Here is a 21,741-nt window from a genome sequence, read left to right on the forward strand (position 1 = left end):
AGAGTGAGAGTGCTGCTTCCGCACACGACGCGCACGATGCAGCCCGCCGAGTTTGCCGAGGTCCAGGAGGACGACTACGACCTCCCCGCCGACTTTGTCCAGCCAGAGTACACGGACGCTGGCAACGGTCAGTCGCCGCTCCTCCGCGACGCGAGCGCACCTTTTGCACGCCCTCCCGCCGGCTCCACACCGCGCGGGGCGGGTCTCGAGCTGCACCAGCAGCCAAATCAGCCTTTCTCACGGCGACTGCACCCGCGCGGCGGGCCCTGCGAGGCCGTGTGGTCGCGCCAGCACGACGCACCTTTGTCTCGCTCGCCAGCAAGCTGACCCTCGCCGCTACGCCCCCACAGAGCAAATTGCCCAGCAGCAGCGCATCGCAGAGGCCGCCGCTTCCCAGGCGCACGCCCTCGAGCAGCTCGCGTCGGTCCCCGAGCCCGTCAAGCGCTACCTCATCTCGCTCTGGTCCCTCCTCAACGCCCCTCAGCCCAATCTCGCGGAGATCCAGTCGGCCTACGATGCTGGCTGGAACCGTCTCACCGAGAAGTACTACGCCAAGTCTGAGTGGCCCGACGCCGAGGTCATCGCGCCCCTCGTCAATCACGGTGCGCCTCAACCCTTGCCATCCTTCAGCTAAACGCCAATTGACCCTCTCGCTTGCGCGACTCAGACGAGCTCTTCCTCACCCTCTACCGCGAGCTCTTCTACCGCCACATCTTTGCCCGCCTCCAGCCCGAACTCGAGGACCGCATCGCCTCGTACGAGCAGTACTGCCAGCTCTTCTCGCTCCTCCTGAACTCGCCCGGCCCCGTTCCTCTCGCCCTCCCCGTCGACTGGATCTTCAACATGTGCGTGCCGGCAACCGTGCTCTCGAGAGGCGCACACTGACGGTCCTCGCGAAACAGCATCGACGAGTTCGTCTACCAGTACACCAGCTTCTCCCTCTGGCGTGCAAAGGTCGGTGCCAAGACGGAGGAGGAGAAGGCCATCCTTGCCGAGTCGGGCCAGGCGCGTCGCTGCAAGCGCTCTCATCCTGCAGACCCTCGGCTGACTCTACGCTACCGCAGGTCTGGTCGTGCTACTCGGTCCTTAACGTCCTCTACTCGCTCATCCAGAAGAGCAAGATCCAGGACCAGCTCGCTGCGCAGCAGAAGGGCGAGGACGCAGAGTGCGTTTCGAGTCTCTCATGACCTACCCTGTCCTGTCGCTTACCGCCTCCACCCTTTGCAGGGCCGTCGCTGGCGAGTACGGCTCGATCCCGCTCTACCACCACCTCGGCTACTTCTCCATCCTCGGCCTCGTCCGCGTCCACGTCCTCCTCGGCGACTACACCCTCGCCCTCTCGATGCTCGACGGCATCGACCTGAACAAGAAGGCGCTCTTCACGCGCGTGACGTCGGCGCACGTCTCGGTATACTACTACGTCGGGTTCGCGTACCTCATGCTCGGGCGGTACCCGGACGCGATCCGCGCCTTCTCGCACATCCTCTTCTTCGTCTTGCGCCTCAAGCACTTCCAGCGCGGCTCGCAGTTCGACCAGGTCAACAAGACGGCCGACCGCATGTACGCGCTCCTCGCCATCTGCCAGGCGCTGTGCCCGACCAAGGTCGACGAGGGCATCTCGACCGCGATGAAGGACAAGGTCGGCGACGCGTACGGCAAGCTGATGCGCGCGCCGTCGCGCGCCGAGCAGCTCGACGCGTTCAAGGACCTGTTTGCGCACGGCGCGCCGCGCTTCATCAGCCCGAACCCGCCGCCGTACGAGGCCGAGTCGGACGATGTCCTCGCGGCGTTTGCGACGCTCCCCGACGCGTCGCAGCACCAGCAGCAGCTCTTCCTCGCGGGCGTCGAGCCGCAGCTGCACAACGCGACGCTCCGGTCGTTCCTCCGCCTGTACACGACGCTCGGCACCGACAAGCTCGCAAAGTTCCTCGAGGTCGAGGAGGAGACGGTCCTCGAGATGCTCATGACGGCCAAGGGCGCCGCGCGCAAGACGACCTGGGTCCAGGGCAGCCTCCTCGAGGGTGAGGAGACGGGCGTCAGCGACGTCAACTTTGGCATCAACGAGGTGCGCGCCGCTCTCTCATCCACTTCTCCTCCCGCTTGCTCAGCGCATAGTGAGCTGACGTGCTGTTGCCGTTCGCACAGGGCCACCTCACGGTCGCGCAGTCGACGACGTCGCGGCACTACGGCGGCTTCTTCGCGCGCAACTCGTTCAAGTTTGCCGACACGTACGAGCAGCTGCGCCACAAGCCCCTGCCCATCCCCAAGCCCCGAATCGCGGGGCAGGCGCCGGTCCCGGCCAAGAAGGAAGTCAGGGCATGAGCTGGAGCGGGGTTCTGTAGACTGCGGTGCGTGGGAGAGAGAGCGGGAAGGGGGGAAAACTGCCCTGTAGAGGGGCGGGTGTATCTTGAGTTTCTCATCTCGGTGCGAGGTTAGAAGTGCGGAGCTCTACTTCTTGGTGACTGTCGCATCTCTTTGCGCTCTCGGGCAGCTTGCTCGCGGCTTGTGATGTCCTTCCGTCAACTTGATCCGCATCGCTTCCTTCTGCTCGCCGGCGTCCGCTCGTCGTGGCACTCGACGCTCGGTTGATCTGCTCGACCTTGCACAGAGGTCTCGCCGAGCTCCCTGCTGCAGCTCGACGCCCCTGCGAGCCCTGGTACGTCTGCCCCCGTCTTCCGTCCGTCACGCTCAGGCCTCGACTGACCCGTCTCTGCGCCGCATCGCAGGACAAGCCGACGCGCCCGAGCGACCGATTGAGACTGTGCAAAAGCTTTCACGATGCCCGTCCGGCCCAAGGCGATTCTGCGGCCGAATCTCGCGTCCACGCTTCCGGAGGAACTCGTCGACCTCGTCTGCTCTTTCGTGCTCGAGTTCAGCGACAAGGGTGAGCATCGTGCGCTGTTTCGAATGACGGGAAAGACCCGGCTGACCCTGTCGAGCCTGCAGAAATGGTCGAGACGCTGTGCTCGCTGTGCCTCACCGCGCGCAGCTTCCTTCCGTCGGCGCACCGCGCCCTCTTCGACGACCCGACCCGCGCTCTTGCGCTGCGCGATTGGGAGAGCAGCCAAGTTTTCCTCCGAACCCTCCTCAAGCGCCCCGAACTCGGTCGCGCGGTCAAACACCTCGACCGTCTCGTCGACGTGCACGATTCGCGCATCTCCGACGACGACAATTTAGACGAGTCCTGCACCTTCGAAGTCTGGTGCCTCTCGCTGCTCCGTCTCTGCCCAAACATCGAGTCGCTCGCCATTTACCCGTATGCGCCTGAAGTCGATTGGCCAGACGAACTCGCCAACCTCGGTCGCCTCTCCTCGCTTGCGATAAGGCCTCGCCGGTTCTGCGACGGTGAACTGTACGAGGTCGATCTCGACTGGTACTCTGATACGCTCTCCAAAATCGATTTGAACAGCATCGCCAGCCTGCGTCTCGACTTTCTCGAGGGGATAATCCCGCCAGCTCGTCGCGTCAAGATACCCACACCACGTCTCTCGCTCGGCCCATTATGCTACGACATACCGCTGGATTACCAGTCTCTACCGCTCGATATCGAGTCCGTGCGGGCCATCGTCATCGAAACCCGCTTTGAGGTACATGGACTGGCGACGTGGTTGCCCGAGACGGTCGAGTCGCTCGCATATCGGCCAGTCTGGGGGCGAGCACGTGCACGCCAGTTCGACTGTGGACATTTTGCTCAGCTATGCTACCCACTCAACGGTCACGCGCATTGGCCGGCCCTCAAGACCGTCGTTCTTGAATTCGTGGTCTTCACGTTCGCCAACTTCGCCGATCTCGTCGACAAGGCGCCGAACCTCGAGAACATTGATCTGACCGACTCCGCGTGGCACCCCTGCGAGTGGTACGAAGGAGCGCGAGAGGCCGAGACGAGGCTTTGCGGAATCCTAACCCGCCTTCCGCACCTCAAGCGCCTGCGACTCGGCTTTCTTGCCCTCCGAGCGCGCTTCGGCACCATGCGGCAGACCTACGGCTACTGCCGCAAGCGCGGCATCGAGTTTTACTGGCGGCCGACGATCGGTCCTGAGCCGTCGGAGCCGCAGGGCGAGGCGGAAGACGCGGCTCAGGCCGTCGAGGAGTCGGTCGGCCCCGATGGCGCAGTGCCTGCGCTCGTAGCCGACCACCGCTTCCCGCTCGCCATCGTCTGGCGCGACGAAACCGGCGTCTCTGGCTCGAAGGCCGACGAGGACGATGCGCTCGATCCGTTCGGACACGAGATGACCATCTCGGAGCCGTCTACCCCGCCGATGTTCGACTACGAGGCGGTACGCGATGCATGGCAGGCGCGGGCGCTCGCGCTCGCTGAAGTGCCGCGCTCGTCCGACGTCGTCCTCCCGTACGAGCGCGCCTCGTCCGCCTCACCCGACTCGAGCGCCGACATCCCGCCTGGCGAGGGGCGCGACTACGTCTCCTCGCCGGCGCCTTCGCAACGTCGATTCGAGGCGGGGTACGAGGCGCTCGACCTCGTCGACGAGGAGGACGATGAGCCGTGGCTTGAGTGGCAGGACCGCGCCGACATCGCCCAGGCGGATCGCCAATGGAGCGAGTGGAGCGGGCCGCAAGGCAAGGGCATTGACTGGAGCGTTGAGGCTGACTGGGGCGGGCCGAACGTGTGTAGCCAGGCGTCTTAATAGCGACTTATGTCGAATCGTCACGTCTCGCTTTCCGAGCCGGGTGAGTGGGGCACGGCTGTCATTGCTCCGGCGTCTCTACGAGTCTGGCTGCTCGGGCATCTCCCGCTGCGAGGCATGCGTATCGACGTCAAATTCGCCCCTCATGATCGCATCGAGAACGTCCGTCTCCTCGGCCGGTGTCCAGGGCGCGATAGCGCCGAGTGCGCTGCCCTGCGTCGCGGTCTGGGTAGTACGCGACGCCGAGGTCGTGGACGTAGCTGCGTTTTGCCGGGCGCCGTGCGCCTGGCGCCGCTGCTCCTCGAGCTCGTGATAGAACGCCTGCATCGACTCCGACATAGGCTGCCTTGGCATCGTCGACGACCGGAAGCTTGCTAGGAGAGCCGATCGAGGGCCGGACAAGAGGTCCTGCTCGAATGAATGAAGAGAGAGGGGTGAGCTAGGCGGGATCGCCAACGGATGCTGCAACGCGGCCGGCGCCGAAGACGAGCCCGTCGCGTCGGCGAATCGAATCGACCACAGGAGCTCGTCGAGACTCGCGTTTTCCAGGCCGGGTTCGTCAGACAAAGGTTATGCTGACGACGGAATAGATCTAGCTTGAGAAGGTCCCGCCGACGATGTCGAGGCCTGCGAAATGGCCAGCGGGCTGTAGTGGTGGCCTGGCGCGCTCGACGAGTCCCTCGAGCCGCTGCAGTGCGGAAAGGCAGTCCGGAGCTCGTACGGCGTCGCGACGGTCGGACCTGCTTCGCCCCTCTCGATCGCGAGATGCAGCGCACGGAGACCGTCGAACGGCGTCCTGTACATGCTCACCGACCCAGGCCGCGACGCATCCGAGGTCCTCAACGTGTTCGCTTCGGACCTAGCGACACTGCGCGAGCCGAACGCGGGCGGCGGCGGGTTGTGCGAAGACGGCCTACGCTCGCTTGTCGAGCGACTCAAGCCGACGGCGATGCCGACGATCTCCTGCGCGTCGCTGCGGCTTGTCGTCCGCGTCCAAAATGAAAGCGACCGCGCATGGCCGGCGTTGTCATCCTCGATACTGTGGCGGAACGGGCTGCGGCGTGCCGAAGTGTCGAACGGCTTCGTGCGCCCCGAGACCGAGTCGCGGCGCTGTGGGCCAGCCTGGCTGCTACGCTGCTCCTGCGACTCTGCGTGCCCAGTCGCACGTGACTGGCTCTGTCGTCTCGAGCCTGCCGGCGCCGAGCTGACGCCGCCTGTTCGCTGCGTACTCTTGCCCAACGATGTCAACGCCGTTCGTCCATCACGCACCGCTGAGAGCGAAGGACGGCGACCAGAGTCATACGAGTCTGGAGTCCACGAATCGGCGTAACCGGTGGACCCTGCCGATCTGTAAGGCGAGGGCGACGTGAGGTGCGTCGGCGAGGCGAGAGAGTGACGACTGCGGCGGGATGGTAGAAGGCAAGGGCAAGCCGGACGAGGTCGAGTCACTGTACGGCGTGTAGCTGAGGGGCTGGTGCCCGAGCGAAGGCGCGGAAAGCGGGACAGGCTGTAACTGGTTCGGTGAGACTTGCTGGCTCGAGAAGCGCAGCGCGGCAGTCCGGGCGGCAAGGATCTGCGCCGTGCGGGCTTGGACCTCCAGGGTCGTGCTCTGCACCGTCTGTTGCTGCTGTGGAGCGAGAGCGACCGGCGAGAGCTCGTGCTGCTGCTGCGGCAGGAAAGCGGCCTGCTTGCTGTTGGAACGACGGGACCTGCTGCGCCTGCTGCGCCTGCTGGTCGGTGAGGTACTGATCCTGTTGCTGGGGCTGCCACCCGTGCGCGTCCAGTACATTGGCGCTGGAGCCGGAAGGAGGGCGTTGCGCGACTTGGGAAGGTCCGACCGCGACGAGCGAATGCGACGACGCAGCATGGCCCGACTGCTCCAGTGCGACGTGCCCGGCGAGCGCGTCCTGCTGCTGGTATGGCAGATGCTGCGCTGGCCTATGGATCTGCGTCTGCGTGGCGCCAGGAGGCGAGTTCGGGTCGTGCTCGTCGACGGTGTTGGCGACGGTGCGACGCGCGACCACCTGCCCACTCGGCGAGCAGAACTCTTGCAGACTACCGGCCTGGCGAACGAAAAAGCGGTCGTGGCGCAGCAGCGCGGCCTGCTCTTCGGCCGACGAGCCCTTGTCCCTCAACGCCGCCGCCGCCTCGGACCCAGTGACGGTCCCGACATGCAGCCCGTGCGCCGAGAAGCCTTCGGGCTTTGGCGCGATTGCAAGCTGCTGTCCCGCGGGAGCGACGCGACGCCCGCTCGCACCCTGTGCGAGACCTTGCGAGGTGCGGTTCGAGCTGCTGCTCGCCATCGCGTCTTTTCTGTAGGGACGGTTTCAGGTGAGGGCACCTCGCTTGTGTGGCTCGGGCGAAGAGTCTCACCGGAACGAGGGACGGCAAGCGAGACGGTCAGGACAAGGAAGGAGGAGGCGAGGTGGGAAAGAGAGACCGAGTCGCGCGATTGGTTGTGCGCCAGTCGCGAGCCCAATGGCCGTAAAGGTCGATGTCGGGCACCCGCCCGATTGTGTCGAGGAGACTTGGAACGCAAGACAAGCGGATGAGGCGAAGGAGCTGCGAGGCGACAAGGAGTCAGTACACGTCTCGAGGGCGGCCGAGACAGGAACTTACACGCTGGGCAGCTGAGTGCGAGCTTGACGCGAGCCGAGACGAACAAGCTAGCGGAGCCAAGTGCGCGAGAGGAGCAAGAGACGCGAGCGAGAGGCGAGGTTCGAGCGACTGCTTTCCTCGCTCGACAGGACGAGCACCAGCAAGGCGCTGTAGGCGTCTAAGCAGTCTATACATTCCGCCGACGCAGCTACTGACCGTCCCTCTTTCCCAGCTTGATCAGGACGTGCTTCGAGGTGATGTGCGCCTTTGCATCGGGCGTGACGACGATCGTCTGCGTCCCGTCGAGGATGAGCGCTGCAGACATGTTCAAGCAGGAGAGTCAGCAAACAAGCTGAGCAACGAGAAGAGTACGAGTCAGCGCACCCGGCCCTTCGACCAAGTCTCCCGCCTCGAGCCTCTCGAGGAGGTACACCGGCACGTCGACCCTCCCGACCCCGTCGTAGTACACCGACGCCGTCTCCTCGCACTTGCCTCCCTCGCCCCCCTCGCGCGCCGGTTCGCGCCCGATCGCGCGAAAGTCGAGCTCCTTCGCCTCGGCCCAGACGCTCTGCCCGAGCGAGTCGAACGACTTGCCGACGCCGCGCACACGCACGTCGTCGACGATGATGGGCGCCTCCATCGCGAAGCCGAACTCTTGCTGTGGGATTTGGACGGCTTTCAGTGTCAGCGACTGTCCAGGGACACACCGGATCGGGCGCAGCGAGCGGTCCGCGACGCACCTTGTAGTTCTCAGCGAACGCCTTGGCAAAGTCGAACCCATCCTCGGGCTTGCGCGTAAACAGCGCACTGTCGGTGCCCTGATACCGGCAGTTGAGGAACTGCTGCACCTCGATGCGGTCCTCGGCAAAGCCCTGGCGCGAGAGCGTCTGGCGCACTTGCTGCGAGAGGTCGTCGAGGCGCGCTTGGAGGCGCTCTTGCGAGCCCGACTTGCCCCACGTCTCGGACGATGGCTCTTGTCGTTCGAAGACGCTGCGCAGCGGAAGAACGTCAGCTCGATGCGCAGGCTTGGAGGGCGAGATAGCCGAATTGACCGCTCAGCGAGCTGCATGGGCGCAAATGCACGTCAGCATCGTGCGAAGGGCTTAAAGAGAGTAGAGACGCGACCCACCGCCATGCCGTACGCCGAGAGAACGGATGAGAAGCGGTGGATGAGCACTGCGGGATACTCAACGTATAAGTATTGTCCGACCGCAGACTTGCACGTTCGCAGCAGTCCATGCGACTCGTGAGGGTGCTCCCACGCACCGGTGTCAATCCCAAGTGTCCCCGCCAGCGCGCACGCATGCTGCCCGCCCGCGCCGCCAAAGCACGCGAGCACATGGCGACTCGTGTCGTACCCCCTCGCCTCGGTCAGGCTCCTTATCGGGCGGCACATGGTCTCGTTGGCGACCTGCACAAAGCCCCACGCGACCTCGTCGAGCGAGAGGGCCTGCCCCGACGCGGCGTTGATCTCGGTGCGGAGCGCCTCGAGCGCCGCGCGCGAGGCGTCGACGTCGAGCGGCTGGTCCTCCGACTCGCCGAAGATTTGCGGGAAGTGCGAGGGGAGGAGGCGGCCGAGCACGAGGTTGGCATCCGTGATGGCTGGGTAGCCGTTCTTGCGGTAGCAGGCCGGACCTGGCAGCGACGCGCATTGATCAGTCACCGAGTGGACGAAGGCGACACGAGGCACCGGAGAACGGAAACTCCAGCTCTCTCGAGCAGCGGCTTCTGACCAACTCACCAGGGTGCGACCCTGCGCTCTCGGGCCCGGTCGCAAACATGTTGTTCCTCCAGAAAAGGCGCGACCCGCCTCCAGCCGCAACCGTGTTGATCGACAGCTGCGGCGACATGACCGTGATCCCCGCCGTCGTCGTCTCGAAGACAGTCTGTCACCCTGTAGGTCAGTCGTCCGTTCTAACGAAAGAGAGGGGAGAGGAAAGAAGGAAGTACCTCGTACTCTCCATCAAAGCGCGAGACATCGGTCGACGTGCCGCCCATGTCGAGACCAATGACGGGCCGCGCGCCCTTCTCCCACGAGGTGAGCGCAAAGCCGACGACGCCGCCCGCCGGGCCGGACACTGTGTGCGTGTTCGCCAGAGGTCAGCGCGCCGCTCTGACACGTACGCAGGCGCCTGCCGTAGGGCTCGCCCTCGTCGGAAACACCCACAGGAAGACGGAAGAGCGGCGACGCACAGATGCTCTTGAGCCCGCTAAAGTCGCTCACGTCGGTCAGCCCGCCGTCACTCCGCATAAACTCGACCGTCGTCTCTCGTCGCGCCTGCTCCTTGCTCTTCGTCTCGGCATAGCTCGTCTCGCGCAACGACTCGTCAAAGCCCGAGAAGAAGCCGTCGATGTACTCCTACGCCGCCGAAGGTGAGGGTCAGCCGTGCGAGCTCCAGAGGCGAGGAAAGCCAGGACGGACCTGAAGCACCGGCGTCAAGTACGCGTCGGCCGTGGTCGAAACGCCGCGAGCGACGATGCGGATCATCGGCAGCGACGAGGACGAGAGCGAGACGTACTCGAACCCGATCTTCTGCGCGATCCGGGCAATCTGCTGCTCGTGCTCCGGGTAGGTGAACGAGTGCATGAGGACGACAGCGAGACTGCGGTAGCCCTCGTCGAAGAGCGCGCGCAGGTCGGCTTCGACCTTTGCCTCGTCGACCTTTTGCAGGATCTGCACGGCCTCGCCGCTCATCCCGCGCACGACGGTCCCCTCCGCGTGCTCCTCGCCGTCGTACCCGCGCACGATCTTGCAGTCGTCGCCGAACTGGACGGCGCGCTCTGCCTGCTTCGGGTCGGATGTGTAGCCGACGAGCGTCACGCGCTCGTCGACCTCGAGCACTTTCGAGTAGAGGACCGAGGGGCGGCGGATGTCGAGGTCAAAGATGCGCGGGCGCGACTGATTGCCGATCTCGAGGAGGTCGCCAAACCCGCGCGTGACGACGAGGGCGTGCTTTGCGCCCTTGCGCTCGAGGAGCGCATTGGTTGCAACCGTCGTGCTCAGGCGGATCGAGTCGATCTTGTCGACGGGCAGGCGGTCCTCGCGGTGGAACTTCTCACCCGTTGCGATCTCGAGCACGCGGCGGACGCCCTCGCGCGGCGCGTCCTCGTAGTGGCCCGGGTCGGACGACAGGAGCTTGAGGATGATCTCTTTGCGCTCTTTCTGGCCGGGGACGGGCCACGAGGCGTGCACGTCAGAGAAGGTGCCGCCGCGGTCGCATGAGATGCGGATTGAGCGGTCGGGGAGCTCGTGCGGCGTAGAGTCGGGCATGGCGGCTGCGACGGAGGGAGAGAAGGTGTGAGCCTGAGCCCGCCCAGCGTAAAGAGGCAGCCCCCGATCGGCTCACAGAGAGTCTGTAGAGGACTGCAATGTGCCTCGATAGGTCTGAGTGCGTCTTCGTGCGAGATGATTCCGGCGAAGTACACAAGTGGGGGCCGATTGCGCCAAGTGCAGATCTGGGCTGGGCGGGTCTGCGGTGCGGCTGGGGTGAGCAGAATGCTCTCTAAGACGTCGATTAGGAGCCTGCAGACCTGCCTGTGCTGTGCGAGGGCGTGTTCCGAGGTGCCGGAGATGAGGGCAGGCGGGGGGCGGGGTTCGGCGCACGAAGGTAGCCAAAGACCAGTCGTGCGGTGTAGCAGTACGAGCCAAGGTCTCGCAAGCGCTGTGCACTCGCCCGGCTGCACTTGTGCGAGTCGAGGGCGCGGCCAACTTGGTCTCTCTCCGCCTGATTGCAGCTTGAGCCTCGACTGCGCGCTCATCTCGACTGCGAGAAGTCCAGCGCGAGCACGAGCACCGCCGAGATGCCCCTCAACCCGCACGCTGCAGCCCGCATCCGCCAGAAGAAGCGCGGCCTCGCTCCCTCGTCTCGCCGCACCGCCTCGTCCCAGCCCGACGCCTCGCCTGCCGCCTCCTCCGCACCGAGGCCCGCAAAGCGCACCCGCACCGTCCCCACCAACCAGCTCCAGTGGAAGAAGCTCGTCCTCCCCGCAGAAATCGGCTTTGACGACGACGGCGGACTGCTCGAGCTCGACGAACTCGAAGGCGTCGACATTGCCCACGAGGACGGCAAGGTCGTCTTCAAGGTGCGCTCCCGCTCTCTGCTCTCCCTTGGACTCTACCAAGCGGGCTCACCTGTCCCGCCTGCAGGTCATCGAGGACGACGCCGACCAGCCGCCTCAGAAGAAGCGCAACAAGGGCAAGGCCCGCGCGACCGCAGACGACGAGGCTGCTTTCGTGCCCGTTGGAGACGTCGTCAACGAGGGCGACAACCCTACCTTTGACGACGACGAGGAGCTCACGTTCCAGGACGAGGCACTCTCGTTCCCCGATGAGGCGGTGCAGCCCACAGAGGATGGCGCCGTAGCGCCGGATGCTGAGGTGCAGAAGCCGCAGAAGGGCAAGGAGAAGGCTAAGGCGAAGGGCAAGAAGCGTGCACGGGATGAGGAGGCCGTCGCGGCTCCCCAGGACGACGAGAAGGCCCCCAACGAGCCAGTCGACCGTGCGTCTCGCTCCCGTTTGCGGCGCTCTCTCACTCTGAGCTGACGTCTTGTACGGCAGCGCAAATAGTTGCCCCCGGCTGGGCGCACATCCCGCTCGCCAACCCGCTGTACCGCGCTCTCGGCGAGCTGGGCTTCTCCGAGCCGACCGAGATCCAGAGCCGCACGCTCGAGCTCGACGCCGCTGCTTCCTCCCAGACTGCAGAAGACGCCGACACGGCGGCACTCACCGCTCCCAGGGTCGAGCGCGACATTGTCGGCATTGCGCAGACCGGCTCGGGCAAGACGCTCGCGTACGGCCTCCCGATCCTCTCGCACATCCTCTCCCAGCCTCCTCCTCCGCCTGCACCCTCCTCCGCTGCCTCCTCCTCGTCCTCCGACGCCGACGCCGCGCCGACCCGTCTCGCCGCCCTCATCCTCTGCCCGACGCGCGAGCTCGCGCTCCAAGTGCGCACCTCGCTCTCGTCCCTCGCGATCCGCACCCTCCCTCCGCTCCCCCCCTCGCCCGCAACCGCCGCGCTCGCGCCCGAGGACCCGCGCGGCCGCGCGCGCGGGAGGCTCGTGCAGGTCGTCGCGCTCACGGGCGGGATGAGCGTCGACAAGCAGAAGCGGCAGCTCGAGCGCGGTGCGGACGTCGTCGTCGCGACGCCCGGTCGACTGTGGGACTTGATCAGCGATGTGCGTCGGGGGCTCTGCCACTTCTCGTGTGTGCGCCGTGGTCAAGTAGGGGTACTGACGCATGGTTCGGCACGCAGAGCGACGACCTCGTGCGCGAGATCAAGGGCATCAAGTTCCTCGTCATTGACGAGGCAGACCGCATGATCGAGAACGGCCACTTTGCCGAGCTCGAAAACATTGTCCGCCTCACGCGCCGCGGCAGGTGCGTTGCGTGGACGCTGCGCGCCCAGGCCTGCCACTTTCCTTTGCTTCGCGAGGCTGACGCCACACGATGTTCCGCACTACAGCGCACAAGGCGAGTCGGGCTTTGTCGACGATTTCAAGTCTGCCGTCTCTTCGCGCTCCAACGTCAACCTCCTCGACGCGCGGCGCGACATGCGCTCGTTCGTCTTCTCGGCGACCATGTCGAAAGAGCTGCAGCGCAACCTCAAGCGCAAGGGCCCGAAGCGGTTCGTCCCGCAGCAGGAGACGGGCACCATGTCGAGCCTCGACGATCTGCTCGACTTGGTCGACTTCCGCGACCAGGACCCGGCCGTCATCGACTTGAGCCCCGAGCACGGCCTCGTCGAGACGCTCAAGGAGTGCAAGGTCGAGTGTCTGCAGAACGAGAAGGTGCGCACGCTCGCTCTCCATTCGCATGGTCCCGTCGTCGGAGCATGCTAACCGCTCCAGTTGCTTGCGGCAGGACATCCACCTGTACCACTTCCTCCTGCGCTACCCAGCGCGCACGATTGTCTTCCTCGCCGCCATTGACGGTATCCGCCGCCTGCACCCGCTCCTCTCCCTCCTCAAGGTCAACGTGATCCCGCTGCACTCGGGCATGCAGCAGCGCCAGCGACTCAAGGCGCTCGACAAGTGCGTCTCCTCATCCACCTCCTCTTCCACCACTCGACCCCAAACTAACGGTGCTCTGCTACGCAGGTTCAAGTCGTCCCCCGACGCCGTCCTCCTCGCCACCGACGTCGCCGCCCGCGGACTCGACATCCCCTCGGTCTCGCACGTGGTGCACTACCAGCTCCCGCGCGCGGCCGACACGTACGTGCACCGCTCGGGACGTACTGCACGTGCCGGCACGGAAGGTCTGGCGCTCCAGCTCGTCGCGCCCGAGGAGAAGAACGTGCAGAGGATGCTCATGGCCAGTCTCGGCAAGAGTACGTCGTCAACTTCACTCTGTCGGGCCCTCGCAGCCTATGTGCGCAGCAGAGCACTGATGAGACACTGGCGCGGACGCACAGCTACCGACCTCCCGACTCTCCCGGCGGACTTCTCGATCCTCGACCAGCTCAAGAAGCGCGTCGAGCTCGCGAAGCAGATCGACCAAGCGCGCCACCGCCTGACCAAGCAGGCGCACGAGGACAAGTGGCTCCGCGACGCGGCTGAGGCGATGGAGATTGACCTCGACGACGACGACGAGGGGTGCGTCGCGCTTTGTCTCTCGTCTGCGCGTCCGTACGAGAGCTGCGTTATGCTGACCTCTGTACGAGCGTATACGCACAGGTCGGACGCCGACCCGGCGCAGGTCTCGTCGCGCAAGCAGCGCGCCCAGTCGCAGGCGCGCTCGCGCGCGCTCCGCGCCGAGCTCGACCAGCTCCTCGCCAAGCCGCTCATGCTCCGCGGCGTGTCGGCCAAGTACCTCACGACGCGCGGGCGGGTCGGGCTTGTTGACCAGCTCGTTGGCGGGACGGGTGCGTCTGTTCACGCCCTCGAACGAAGTGGGGAAGAGGAACTGACTGCGGTTTGGCTCGCTGTTGACAGGCCACTCGAAGATCTTCGGCGTCGAGTCGTCGACGGCTCTGGACGACCTCGCTGCCGCGCCGCAGGGCAAGAAGGTGAAGTCGGTCAAGGGAGTGGCAGAAGCAGGCGAGCAGGACGCAGAGAAGCCCAAGGCCAAGGGCAAGGGGGGCAAGAAGCAGTAGTACGCTCTCGCTCTGCACTACACGTACTCTAGCCTCTACTTATAGTCAAGGAGAAGCGGCTCAACAATCGATTCCAACGAAAGGAAGGAGGGAGCAAGCGGGAAAAAGAGTGGAGGGAAAGAGGCATGAACTGTGAAAGGTGAAGGTGAAGCTAAGGAAACTAAAGCGTGAAGATACGGCTACCAACATGAGCAGAAAGTGGGTGTGTACAGACGAGGGTAACGAGAGAGGGCGAGGGAAAGCAATGCGAGGGGGGTCGTGGGTCACGGCGCGCTACGGCCGAGTCGTAAGAGAGGCTGGGGAGGTATCAAACGACGGGCGGGTCATGAGGTCAAACCGACACGGACGGGGTGGCGACACAGCACAGACGGGGGGACGGCAGGCGGGCAGAATACTAGGCACGGCGGGGTACGACGCTGCCGGAGCAGATGCCACGGGCGCGATGGCGAGCGAGAGCGTCGCCGCGCGCAAAGCCCTTGCCGCAGGGACAGGGGAAGGGCTTGTTGCCCGAGTGGATGCGCTCGTGTCGTCGCAGGTCGTGCTGGCGGACGAAGGAGGCACCGCTGCATCGTCGAGGTCAGCATCGGTGGGACTCTCGAGAAGAAGGGAGAGGAGTGACGCACCAGTCATCGTGCGGGCACACGAACGGTTTGTCTTCGAGGTGCGTCTGGATGTGCGATTCGATGGCGCTCTTGCGCGGGAATGACCGCTCGCACCCTTCGATGAGGCAGATGTAGCGCTTGGCGACCTTGACGCCCTGCGAGTTGGTGTGACTCGGGATTCCCGAGTAGAGCGACTGGATGACCTCCTTCGGCACCGAGCTGCGAGGCTGTCCGGGAATGGGAGCGGGACCCGGAACATAGGTGATAGTCGCCGCCGTCGCAGGATTGCCGTTCGCGTCGCGGTCGGGGAAGCGGCCGTCGTCGTCGTCGTCCGACAGCAGCGGCGATTGGTATGGCGACGTTGCCCGGCGGATCTGGGGTATCGGCGGCGAGAGCGTCGCACTGAACACGGAGGTGTGCTGGTCCTGCGGCGACTTCGTGCCCTTGGGCTTCGGGCCGGGACGAAGGCGACGCGCCGGCAAGCATGGCGCGGAGGCGACCGTACGCAGCCGCTTCGTCGTCCGTGTACCCTGCGCCTCGTCGAGTTCGGGCGAGAGCGGGATGGGCTGCACCGAGTCGTGCTGGCCGTACAGGTCGTCCTCCCTCGCGCGCTTCGTCGGCGTCGGCATGCCCTGCTGCGCATGCGGGTCGTACAGCGAGTCGAACTCGGCCATCTTGCGGTCGTACTCGTCCTGCAGGTCGTTTTGGACGAAGACGTTCGGCATGGGCGGCGCGGCCGAGTAGTCGACGAAGCGCGTCGCAGCCGGGCCCGTGTGCGCGCGGAAGTGATTCGGGTTCGGGTGCGAGCGCTGGTGCCGTGGCGTCGCCGGCGCGGAAGGCGGCGGGCCCTGGCGGTGTTGCGGATGACCGTGCGACGGCGCCCACTGCGCCGGATCCTCCTGGTGCTGTTGCTGCGCTGCGTAGCGCGTTGGATACGAGAAGTTGCGCGTCCCGGGGCCGTACGCCGCGTTCATCGAGAGCTGCCGTTGTCTCGGCGGGTGGTGCGGGTTGAGCATGTTCGGGTCGACGAGCTCGCCGTCGGCGTCGTAGACGTCCTGCGGGCCCGGATGAGCATACATTGCTCGTTGGCGCGAGTGTGCCGGTGCGGAATGCGCCGAGAAGGTCGATTCGACGGAAGAGGCCGTGAGCATGGCGGTTGACGAGAGCTCGTCGAGGCTCTGATAGTGCCCGGCTTCCGGTGACGGGTCGGAGAGGTAGGGCGTCGAAGGAGAGGAGAGCACGGAAGGAGGGCCGAAGTTGGGAGGCATCAGGCCGTTGTGAGGAACGCCCATCCCGCCGAGATCGAGCACGCCTTCTGCCGGCAGCGCCGAGGCGTAGTCGTAGCCACTCTTCTTCTGCGGCTCGCCGTCGAGGTTGTACAGGTCCGCAAAGCTGAGCAGCCCGCTGTTGCTAACCGTCGTGATCACCGCATCGCCATTCGAGCTGTAGGGCGCCGACGGGTCGTGCGGGAAACTCGACTGGTGTGCCGAGACGGGCGTGAGCGGCTCGTACTGGTGCGGAGTAGCGCGAGCCTGCTCGCGGGCCGATACCGACAGCGCAGAGCACGACTTTGCCTTGTTGATCGTGCGAGTCGGGAGCGCACGAGTCGGACGGTGGCCGGGTGCGGGAGGAGCGTGCACAGGCGGTGGCGGCGGCGAGTGCGTGCGATAGTCGATGAAGCGCGGCTGAGACGCGTTGTGCGTGACGCTGCGCTGCCGCGGGACAGGCGCGTATCCTCCGTAGCCCTCGTGGCCCGCCTTGGACAACCCGAGGCCGTTCAGCTCGACGTCCTGGTCAGGGTAAGCCCCACCGAGCTCCATAGACGCGCGAAGGCCCGGCAGGCCCGAGATGCCCATGCCGAGACCGGTCGGCTCGGTCACCACGATGGGAGCGTTCATATCGCGGCTGCTCGAGGCCGACATGCTCGCCGAGGTTGTGGGCTCGCCTCCGGGCGTCTGGAACCCCATCGAGCTCGCGGTACTGCCCATGCTGAGGCTCGGCGCCATGTCGCTGCGGTGCGACCGCCCCGTGCGCTCCGATCCGACGAACGAGTCGGCCGGAGTCATGAGGCTCGACTGCGGCGCCATGCCGACATGAGGGACGGGCGAATCGATGGCCACCTCGGGCGGTGCGAAGCGTCCCGTGCGGCTGTCGACGCGCGGCTTGCCCACGATGAGCGGCGAGGTAAGGAAACCGCCATCGCTGCCGACGCCCATCAGTTTGGTCTTGAGTCGCCCATCCCTGGTGAGCGACCTGACCGGGTATTGCGACGAAGGGGTTGTTGCCGTCGAGTAGGGTGCCTCGGCGTCGAAGAGTGCGTTGAATGAAGTTGACGACGTCGAGGCGTTGAGAGGGTTGCTTCCGCTCGCGCCAGTGAGCGACGCGAGCGGATCGGGGAAGTGGGTGTAGTTGCTCGACGACGACGATGCGCCTGCTGGGCCAGACGTGCGGCCAGGGATTGGGCCCGGGTCGGAGAAGACGGCATCGAGGTCGAAGTCGGTCGGCGCAAGGATGGCCGCCGGGTCGTCGAAGGTCGAACTCGACGGCTGGTACACGCCGAGATCGAAGGACGAGTCGAGGTAGTAGGCCATTGCGAGTGGATCAACCGGGGGGTGTCGGGATCACACACGGGACGAGGAGGTCCTCGGACTGTCGATCGCTGGACGAGGGACGAGGAGACGATCCTCGACAACGCTGTTGCGGGCAGTTGCGACGGTCAGCGAGCCGTCCCAGCTACGACTCGCGGAGCGAGCGTAAGCACACTAACACACGCACGCTAGACTCTGGCTAGATGACACGGCCTGCGAAAGCCGTCGCTGGGAGAGTTGAGAAGGTCGTGCGAGCGCGGCCCGTGCACGCAGCGAGGAGCTGCAGGGCAGGTGCGTGTCCCGCCTGGGTGATGGGCAGACCACGCAGGTCAATGAGGGCGCGAGAGGGAGCGCTCTGGCTATGTCGTCGAGTGCTCCAGTTGAACGATCCGTCTCGCTTTGAGAGCCGAGGGTCCCGCCGGTCCCGTTCTGTTGCTCGGGTGCAGTCGCTCGGGCTTACGGCAGTAGAGCCTGCTAGCAGTCCGTCGTGCGAGCAGGGAGCGATGCGAGAACGGCGTTGGCCTGTGATGAGCGAGCTGCCGGCGCCCACTCCTTCCTCGTCGAGCGACGGCAACCCTCGCTTGGTCCAGACCTTTCGTCAGTTCGAACTCGGCTCGACTTGCCCCAACTGGACATCATGCTGTGCTCTCGTCGCGCTCTTTCCACCTGCGCCCATGTCTGGCGCACTCGACGACTTTTTGCTCCCCCGTCTCTTAAGTGCAGCACGCCGTCCGAGCGCATGTTTTTGCCTACATGCTGGCGAGACTGCTGATTGGAAGATCTGCACGAGATCAATTTCACCTTGATGAAGCGGAGCGCTTGCGTGGAAACCTTGTGAATGGCGGCGCGCGGAAGCGGGGCGGTCTGGCCGCCATCGCCGGCCTGCTTGTCCGACCGAACCCGCAATCTCGCGCCGCATTGCAGGCCTGGACCATGCCTCCAAGCCATCGCAGCCGAGCAACGACCGGGCAGTGCAGCCGATCCCGACATGTTTGCCGAGAGACAGCTTTTTCTCGGACGATGAGGAGCAGATGCTTCGTCTCGTAGCCGCGAAGTGCAGCAGAGCGATTACATAGACATACACGGCGATAGGGGGAGCGGGTAGACTATGCAAAGCAACGGAGCCCTTGTGTGTGTGCACGAAAGAGCGTTTTCTCGTCGTCCTCCTCACCGCCTGTTGCCCCACCCGCCGTCCTGCTCCCTCCCTCCACCGCCGCCCCCTCGCGGTCCATACCCGCCGTACCCACCAGCACCACCTCCGCCTCTCGCCGGCGGCGGCGCACCGTCAAACCGCCTGTCCGGGTGCCGCATGTCCCTCGCACCGCCACCTCCGCCCGCAGCCATGTGGGGCGGCAGTGCCCTCTCGCCCTCCTGCTGCGCGGCCCGCCTGTCCGGGTGCACAAAGTCCCTCCGGCCGCCCTGGGCCGGCGCCGCCGCGGCAGCCCCGGCGACGGGAGAGGGCGACCGCCTCCGCGGCGGCGGCAGCGGCGAGCGCGAGTACGACGGCGAGCGACGGCGACGCGGCGGGGGCGGCGAGCGCGAGCGCGAGGGAGAGCGGGAGCGGGAGTACGACGGAGAGCGGCGTCGGCGGCGCGGCGAGGGCGAGGGCGAGCGGCGCCGGCTGTCGTACGAGCCCGAGCGCGAGCGCGAGTAGCTTCGGCGGCGGCGGCTGTCGTACGAGGCGCTGCGACTGCGACTGCGGCCGCGGCGCGGCGGAGCAGACGACTTGCGGCGCGAGCGGTAGCGCGAGTCGTCGGACGAGTAGTCGGACGACTCGGAGAGCGACGAGGACGAGAGGGTCGAGGACGAGTCCGAGTCGGACGACGAGGCCGCGTTGGCGGCTTCGAGCTGGCGACGCTGCTCCATCTGCAGACGAGAGGCTGAGAGTCAGCACCTGTGAAGCCTGCACAGAGGCGGGCGCTGCGAGAGCGTACCATGAGGGCCGGCATACGCTTGAGCTGCTCGCGCATGCCCTCGGTGACGGCGCCGAGCCCGATCGAGGTGAAGAAGTTGATCGAGAAGCGCGTGTCCTTGGGGTTGTTGAGCGGGAAGATGTTTCCGAGGTAGTGCGCGAGGCTCTCGTCCTTGAAGCGCTCGACGAGGTTCTTGAGGCCCATGCCCTCGACCATCTCCTGGAACATGATCTTGACAAAGATGCGCGACGACGACGTCGTGTCGTCCTCGTTCATCTTGACCGCGTCGAGCACCGTCCACGAGATGGCGTCCGTCATGAGGAGGTGCCCGAAGAAGCGCGCAATGTTGCGCAGCCGGTTCGTCTCGTAGCGGTGGATCGTCGCGTAGTACGTGCGGAAGCACTCCTCGTACGCGATCGCCCACTTCTGGTGCAGCTTGGCGAACCGCTCGCCCATCAAACCGTAGAACTTGCTGAACGTGCGCTCCTGCGAGCAACACTCGATGACCATGTTGCACAGCTCGCCCTGTCGGGGCAGACTCCTGTCAGCTCATGGCCAGCGGGTTAGAGAAAGACGACTGGTGTACGCACCTCCTGGCCGTCGGCAATGTCAAGCTTGAGGAGCTTGTGCGTCGCCTCCTCAAAGTCGAGCGCCGACATGATGGTCAAGTAGATGGTGCGACGCAAGTTGACGACGTTGGCGCCGGTCTGGTCGTGCACGTCGACGGTCCCATCGGCCTTGATCCCGTCGTCGACGTCGCTCTCCTCCTCGTCTTCGCCGCTGCCCTCCTCGGTGTCACCCTCGGACCCGTCCTCGTCCTCCGAGTCACCGAGGATCTCGCGCTTGATCTCGGCGTATGCTGCCTCGTTCGCGGTGTACTCGGGGTCGAGCTTGAACACGTCTGCGGGGGAAAAGCGAAGCAGGTCAGCGCGGGGCAAACGAGGGCGGGTGGGCTGACACGTACTCAGCATCTCGTGCACGGTCACGTCGTCGTCGAGCGAGATGCGGTGCGTGATCATGTCCTCCTCCTCGACGAGGTCGAGCCCCTCGGGGATGATGGGGTTGTCCTTGTAGCGGTCCTTGCGGACCTGGAACAGGACCTCGACCATGTACTGCACGCGCTTGTCGATCCCGCTCTCGTTGAGGATCGTGCGGAAGCGGTCGTACACGCCGTTGTTGGCGCGCGCGCTGTGCTCGGCGAGGAAGGCGCCGACCTCGCGCATGAACGAGACGGCAATCTCGACCGAGTCGTCGGTCGGGCGCTCGAGGAGCAAGACGAGGACCTGGAGGGCGAGGACCTCGTGCGCGACCTGCTGGTTGACGAGCTGCGCGATGAAGGTGGTCGTCGCCGTCATGGTCGGCTTGTCGTTGCGCTTGAAGCTGCGGCGGAACTGGTGGATGAGGCGGTGGAGGAGGAGCTCGCCGATCTGCGGCAGCTTGGTGTTGATGATGGCGACGAGCGAGGCAAAGATGGGGGTGAAGGGGAGCGACGAGGCCTGGGCGCGCATGATGGACCGGACGAAGAGACCCTTGCCGCGAATCAGGTTCTCGCCAAAGAGCTGTGGGCGGGCACCGTGATCAGGTTTCTGCGCACATTTCGACAGACGAGAGTGCACCCCTGCGCACCTCGGGGACGATGAGCTTGATGTTGGCCGTGTTGACCTTGTTGATGAGACCGTTGATGCTCTTGCGGAGGGCCTCCCAGGTGAGGCGCTGGTACTCCTCGCTGCTCTGGTCCTGCTGCGCCTGCTCGGCCATCATGGCGCGCAGGCGGTGCGGCGGGATGTAGGCGCCGCCGCCGCGCGTGTTTGCGAGCTTCTTCATCTCGACGGCGGGGTCGACCTTTGGGCGGAGAGAGAGCGCGCCGTCCTCCTGCGCGGCAGCCTGCTGTGCGAGCATCTGGCGCTCGCGCTCCCTGCGGCGGACGGGGTCATTGTCGATGATCCGGGGGAGGGCGGGCGGAGGAGCGGGCGACGAGGGGCGCGCGCGACGGGCCGGCGGGGACGGCGAGCGGTCTGCGGGGGACCTGTGTGTGCTCAAAGTCAGTCTCTGTACATCTGCGCGGCCTCTAGTGGGCGTGGACGTTGCGGGACGAGGGGCGAGTCACGAGACGCACCGCTTGCGGCCTCGAGGCGAGTCGCGGTCGGGGCGGGGCGAGGGTGCACGGTCGCGTGCAGGTGGAGGACTGGCGCTCATCCTCGCTCAGCCAGTCAGTCTGCGCAGAGACGAGGAGAGGGGAAGAGGAGGACGAGCGACGGAGCGAGACGAGACGAGGTTGGCTCCGACGACGACCGCGCACTCTGCGG

At 65.7% G+C, this 21,741-nt stretch overlaps 8 protein-coding genes across 8 annotated transcripts; 3 read left to right on the plus strand and 5 right to left on the minus strand.

Annotated features, from left to right (window-relative positions):
• Positions 1 to 36: 36 nt before the first annotated feature.
• JCM10292_007403 (uncharacterized protein) lies at positions 37 to 2,322 on the plus strand (the record flags this gene model as incomplete). The annotated part of the gene is made up of 7 exons (XM_076646492.1): positions 37 to 127; positions 351 to 602; positions 668 to 845; positions 903 to 1,005; positions 1,065 to 1,165; positions 1,228 to 2,065; positions 2,146 to 2,322. 7 exons carry the CDS (start codon positions 37 to 39, stop codon positions 2,320 to 2,322), a joined length of 1,740 nt encoding a protein of 579 aa, XP_076507734.1.
• A 456-nt stretch (positions 2,323 to 2,778) lies between these two features.
• JCM10292_007404 (uncharacterized protein) lies at positions 2,779 to 4,643 on the plus strand (the record flags this gene model as incomplete). Its single annotated transcript, XM_076646493.1, has 2 exons — positions 2,779 to 2,884; positions 2,947 to 4,643. 2 exons carry the CDS (start codon positions 2,779 to 2,781, stop codon positions 4,641 to 4,643), a joined length of 1,803 nt encoding a protein of 600 aa, XP_076507735.1.
• A 78-nt stretch (positions 4,644 to 4,721) lies between these two features.
• Positions 4,722 to 4,982, minus strand: JCM10292_007405 (uncharacterized protein; the record flags this gene model as incomplete). The annotated part of the gene is made up of 1 exon (XM_076646494.1): positions 4,722 to 4,982. The coding sequence occupies one exon, from the start codon at positions 4,980 to 4,982 to the stop codon at positions 4,722 to 4,724; it is 261 nt and encodes an 86-aa protein (XP_076507736.1).
• A 253-nt stretch (positions 4,983 to 5,235) lies between these two features.
• On the minus strand, positions 5,236 to 6,946 carry JCM10292_007406 (uncharacterized protein; the record flags this gene model as incomplete). Its single annotated transcript, XM_076646495.1, has 4 exons — positions 5,236 to 5,331; positions 5,454 to 5,783; positions 5,913 to 5,991; positions 6,345 to 6,946. The coding sequence occupies 4 exons, from the start codon at positions 6,944 to 6,946 to the stop codon at positions 5,236 to 5,238; spliced, it is 1,107 nt and encodes a 368-aa protein (XP_076507737.1).
• A 503-nt stretch (positions 6,947 to 7,449) lies between these two features.
• JCM10292_007407 (uncharacterized protein) lies at positions 7,450 to 10,512 on the minus strand (the record flags this gene model as incomplete). Its single annotated transcript, XM_076646496.1, has 10 exons — positions 7,450 to 7,556; positions 7,626 to 7,899; positions 7,982 to 8,231; positions 8,294 to 8,304; positions 8,371 to 8,417; positions 8,508 to 8,876; positions 8,983 to 9,127; positions 9,192 to 9,319; positions 9,435 to 9,600; positions 9,664 to 10,512. 10 exons carry the CDS (start codon positions 10,510 to 10,512, stop codon positions 7,450 to 7,452), a joined length of 2,346 nt encoding a protein of 781 aa, XP_076507738.1.
• Positions 10,513 to 11,042: 530 nt separating this feature from the next.
• On the plus strand, positions 11,043 to 14,332 carry MAK5 (ATP-dependent RNA helicase; the record flags this gene model as incomplete). The annotated part of the gene is made up of 10 exons (XM_076646497.1): positions 11,043 to 11,324; positions 11,389 to 11,740; positions 11,800 to 12,416; positions 12,494 to 12,618; positions 12,704 to 13,028; positions 13,102 to 13,271; positions 13,338 to 13,567; positions 13,652 to 13,832; positions 13,914 to 14,101; positions 14,172 to 14,332. 10 exons carry the CDS (start codon positions 11,043 to 11,045, stop codon positions 14,330 to 14,332), a joined length of 2,631 nt encoding a protein of 876 aa, XP_076507739.1.
• Positions 14,333 to 14,726: 394 nt separating this feature from the next.
• Positions 14,727 to 17,525, minus strand: JCM10292_007409 (uncharacterized protein; the record flags this gene model as incomplete). The annotated part of the gene is made up of 2 exons (XM_076646498.1): positions 14,727 to 14,895; positions 14,956 to 17,525. 2 exons carry the CDS (start codon positions 17,523 to 17,525, stop codon positions 14,727 to 14,729), a joined length of 2,739 nt encoding a protein of 912 aa, XP_076507740.1.
• Positions 17,526 to 18,689: 1,164 nt separating this feature from the next.
• JCM10292_007410 (pre-mRNA-splicing factor CWC22) lies at positions 18,690 to 21,631 on the minus strand (the record flags this gene model as incomplete). Its single annotated transcript, XM_076646499.1, has 6 exons — positions 18,690 to 19,388; positions 19,457 to 19,960; positions 20,026 to 20,336; positions 20,400 to 20,994; positions 21,062 to 21,461; positions 21,552 to 21,631. The coding sequence occupies 6 exons, from the start codon at positions 21,629 to 21,631 to the stop codon at positions 18,690 to 18,692; spliced, it is 2,589 nt and encodes an 862-aa protein (XP_076507741.1).
• Between the last annotated feature and the right edge of the window lie 110 nt (positions 21,632 to 21,741).

The sequence above is a fragment of the Rhodotorula paludigena genome (assembly GCF_050403205.1).
Source record: "Rhodotorula paludigena JCM10292 DNA, Rt_paludigena_JCM10292v1_ctg5, whole genome shotgun sequence".
Taxonomy (NCBI): Eukaryota; Fungi; Basidiomycota; class Microbotryomycetes; order Sporidiobolales; family Sporidiobolaceae; genus Rhodotorula; species Rhodotorula paludigena.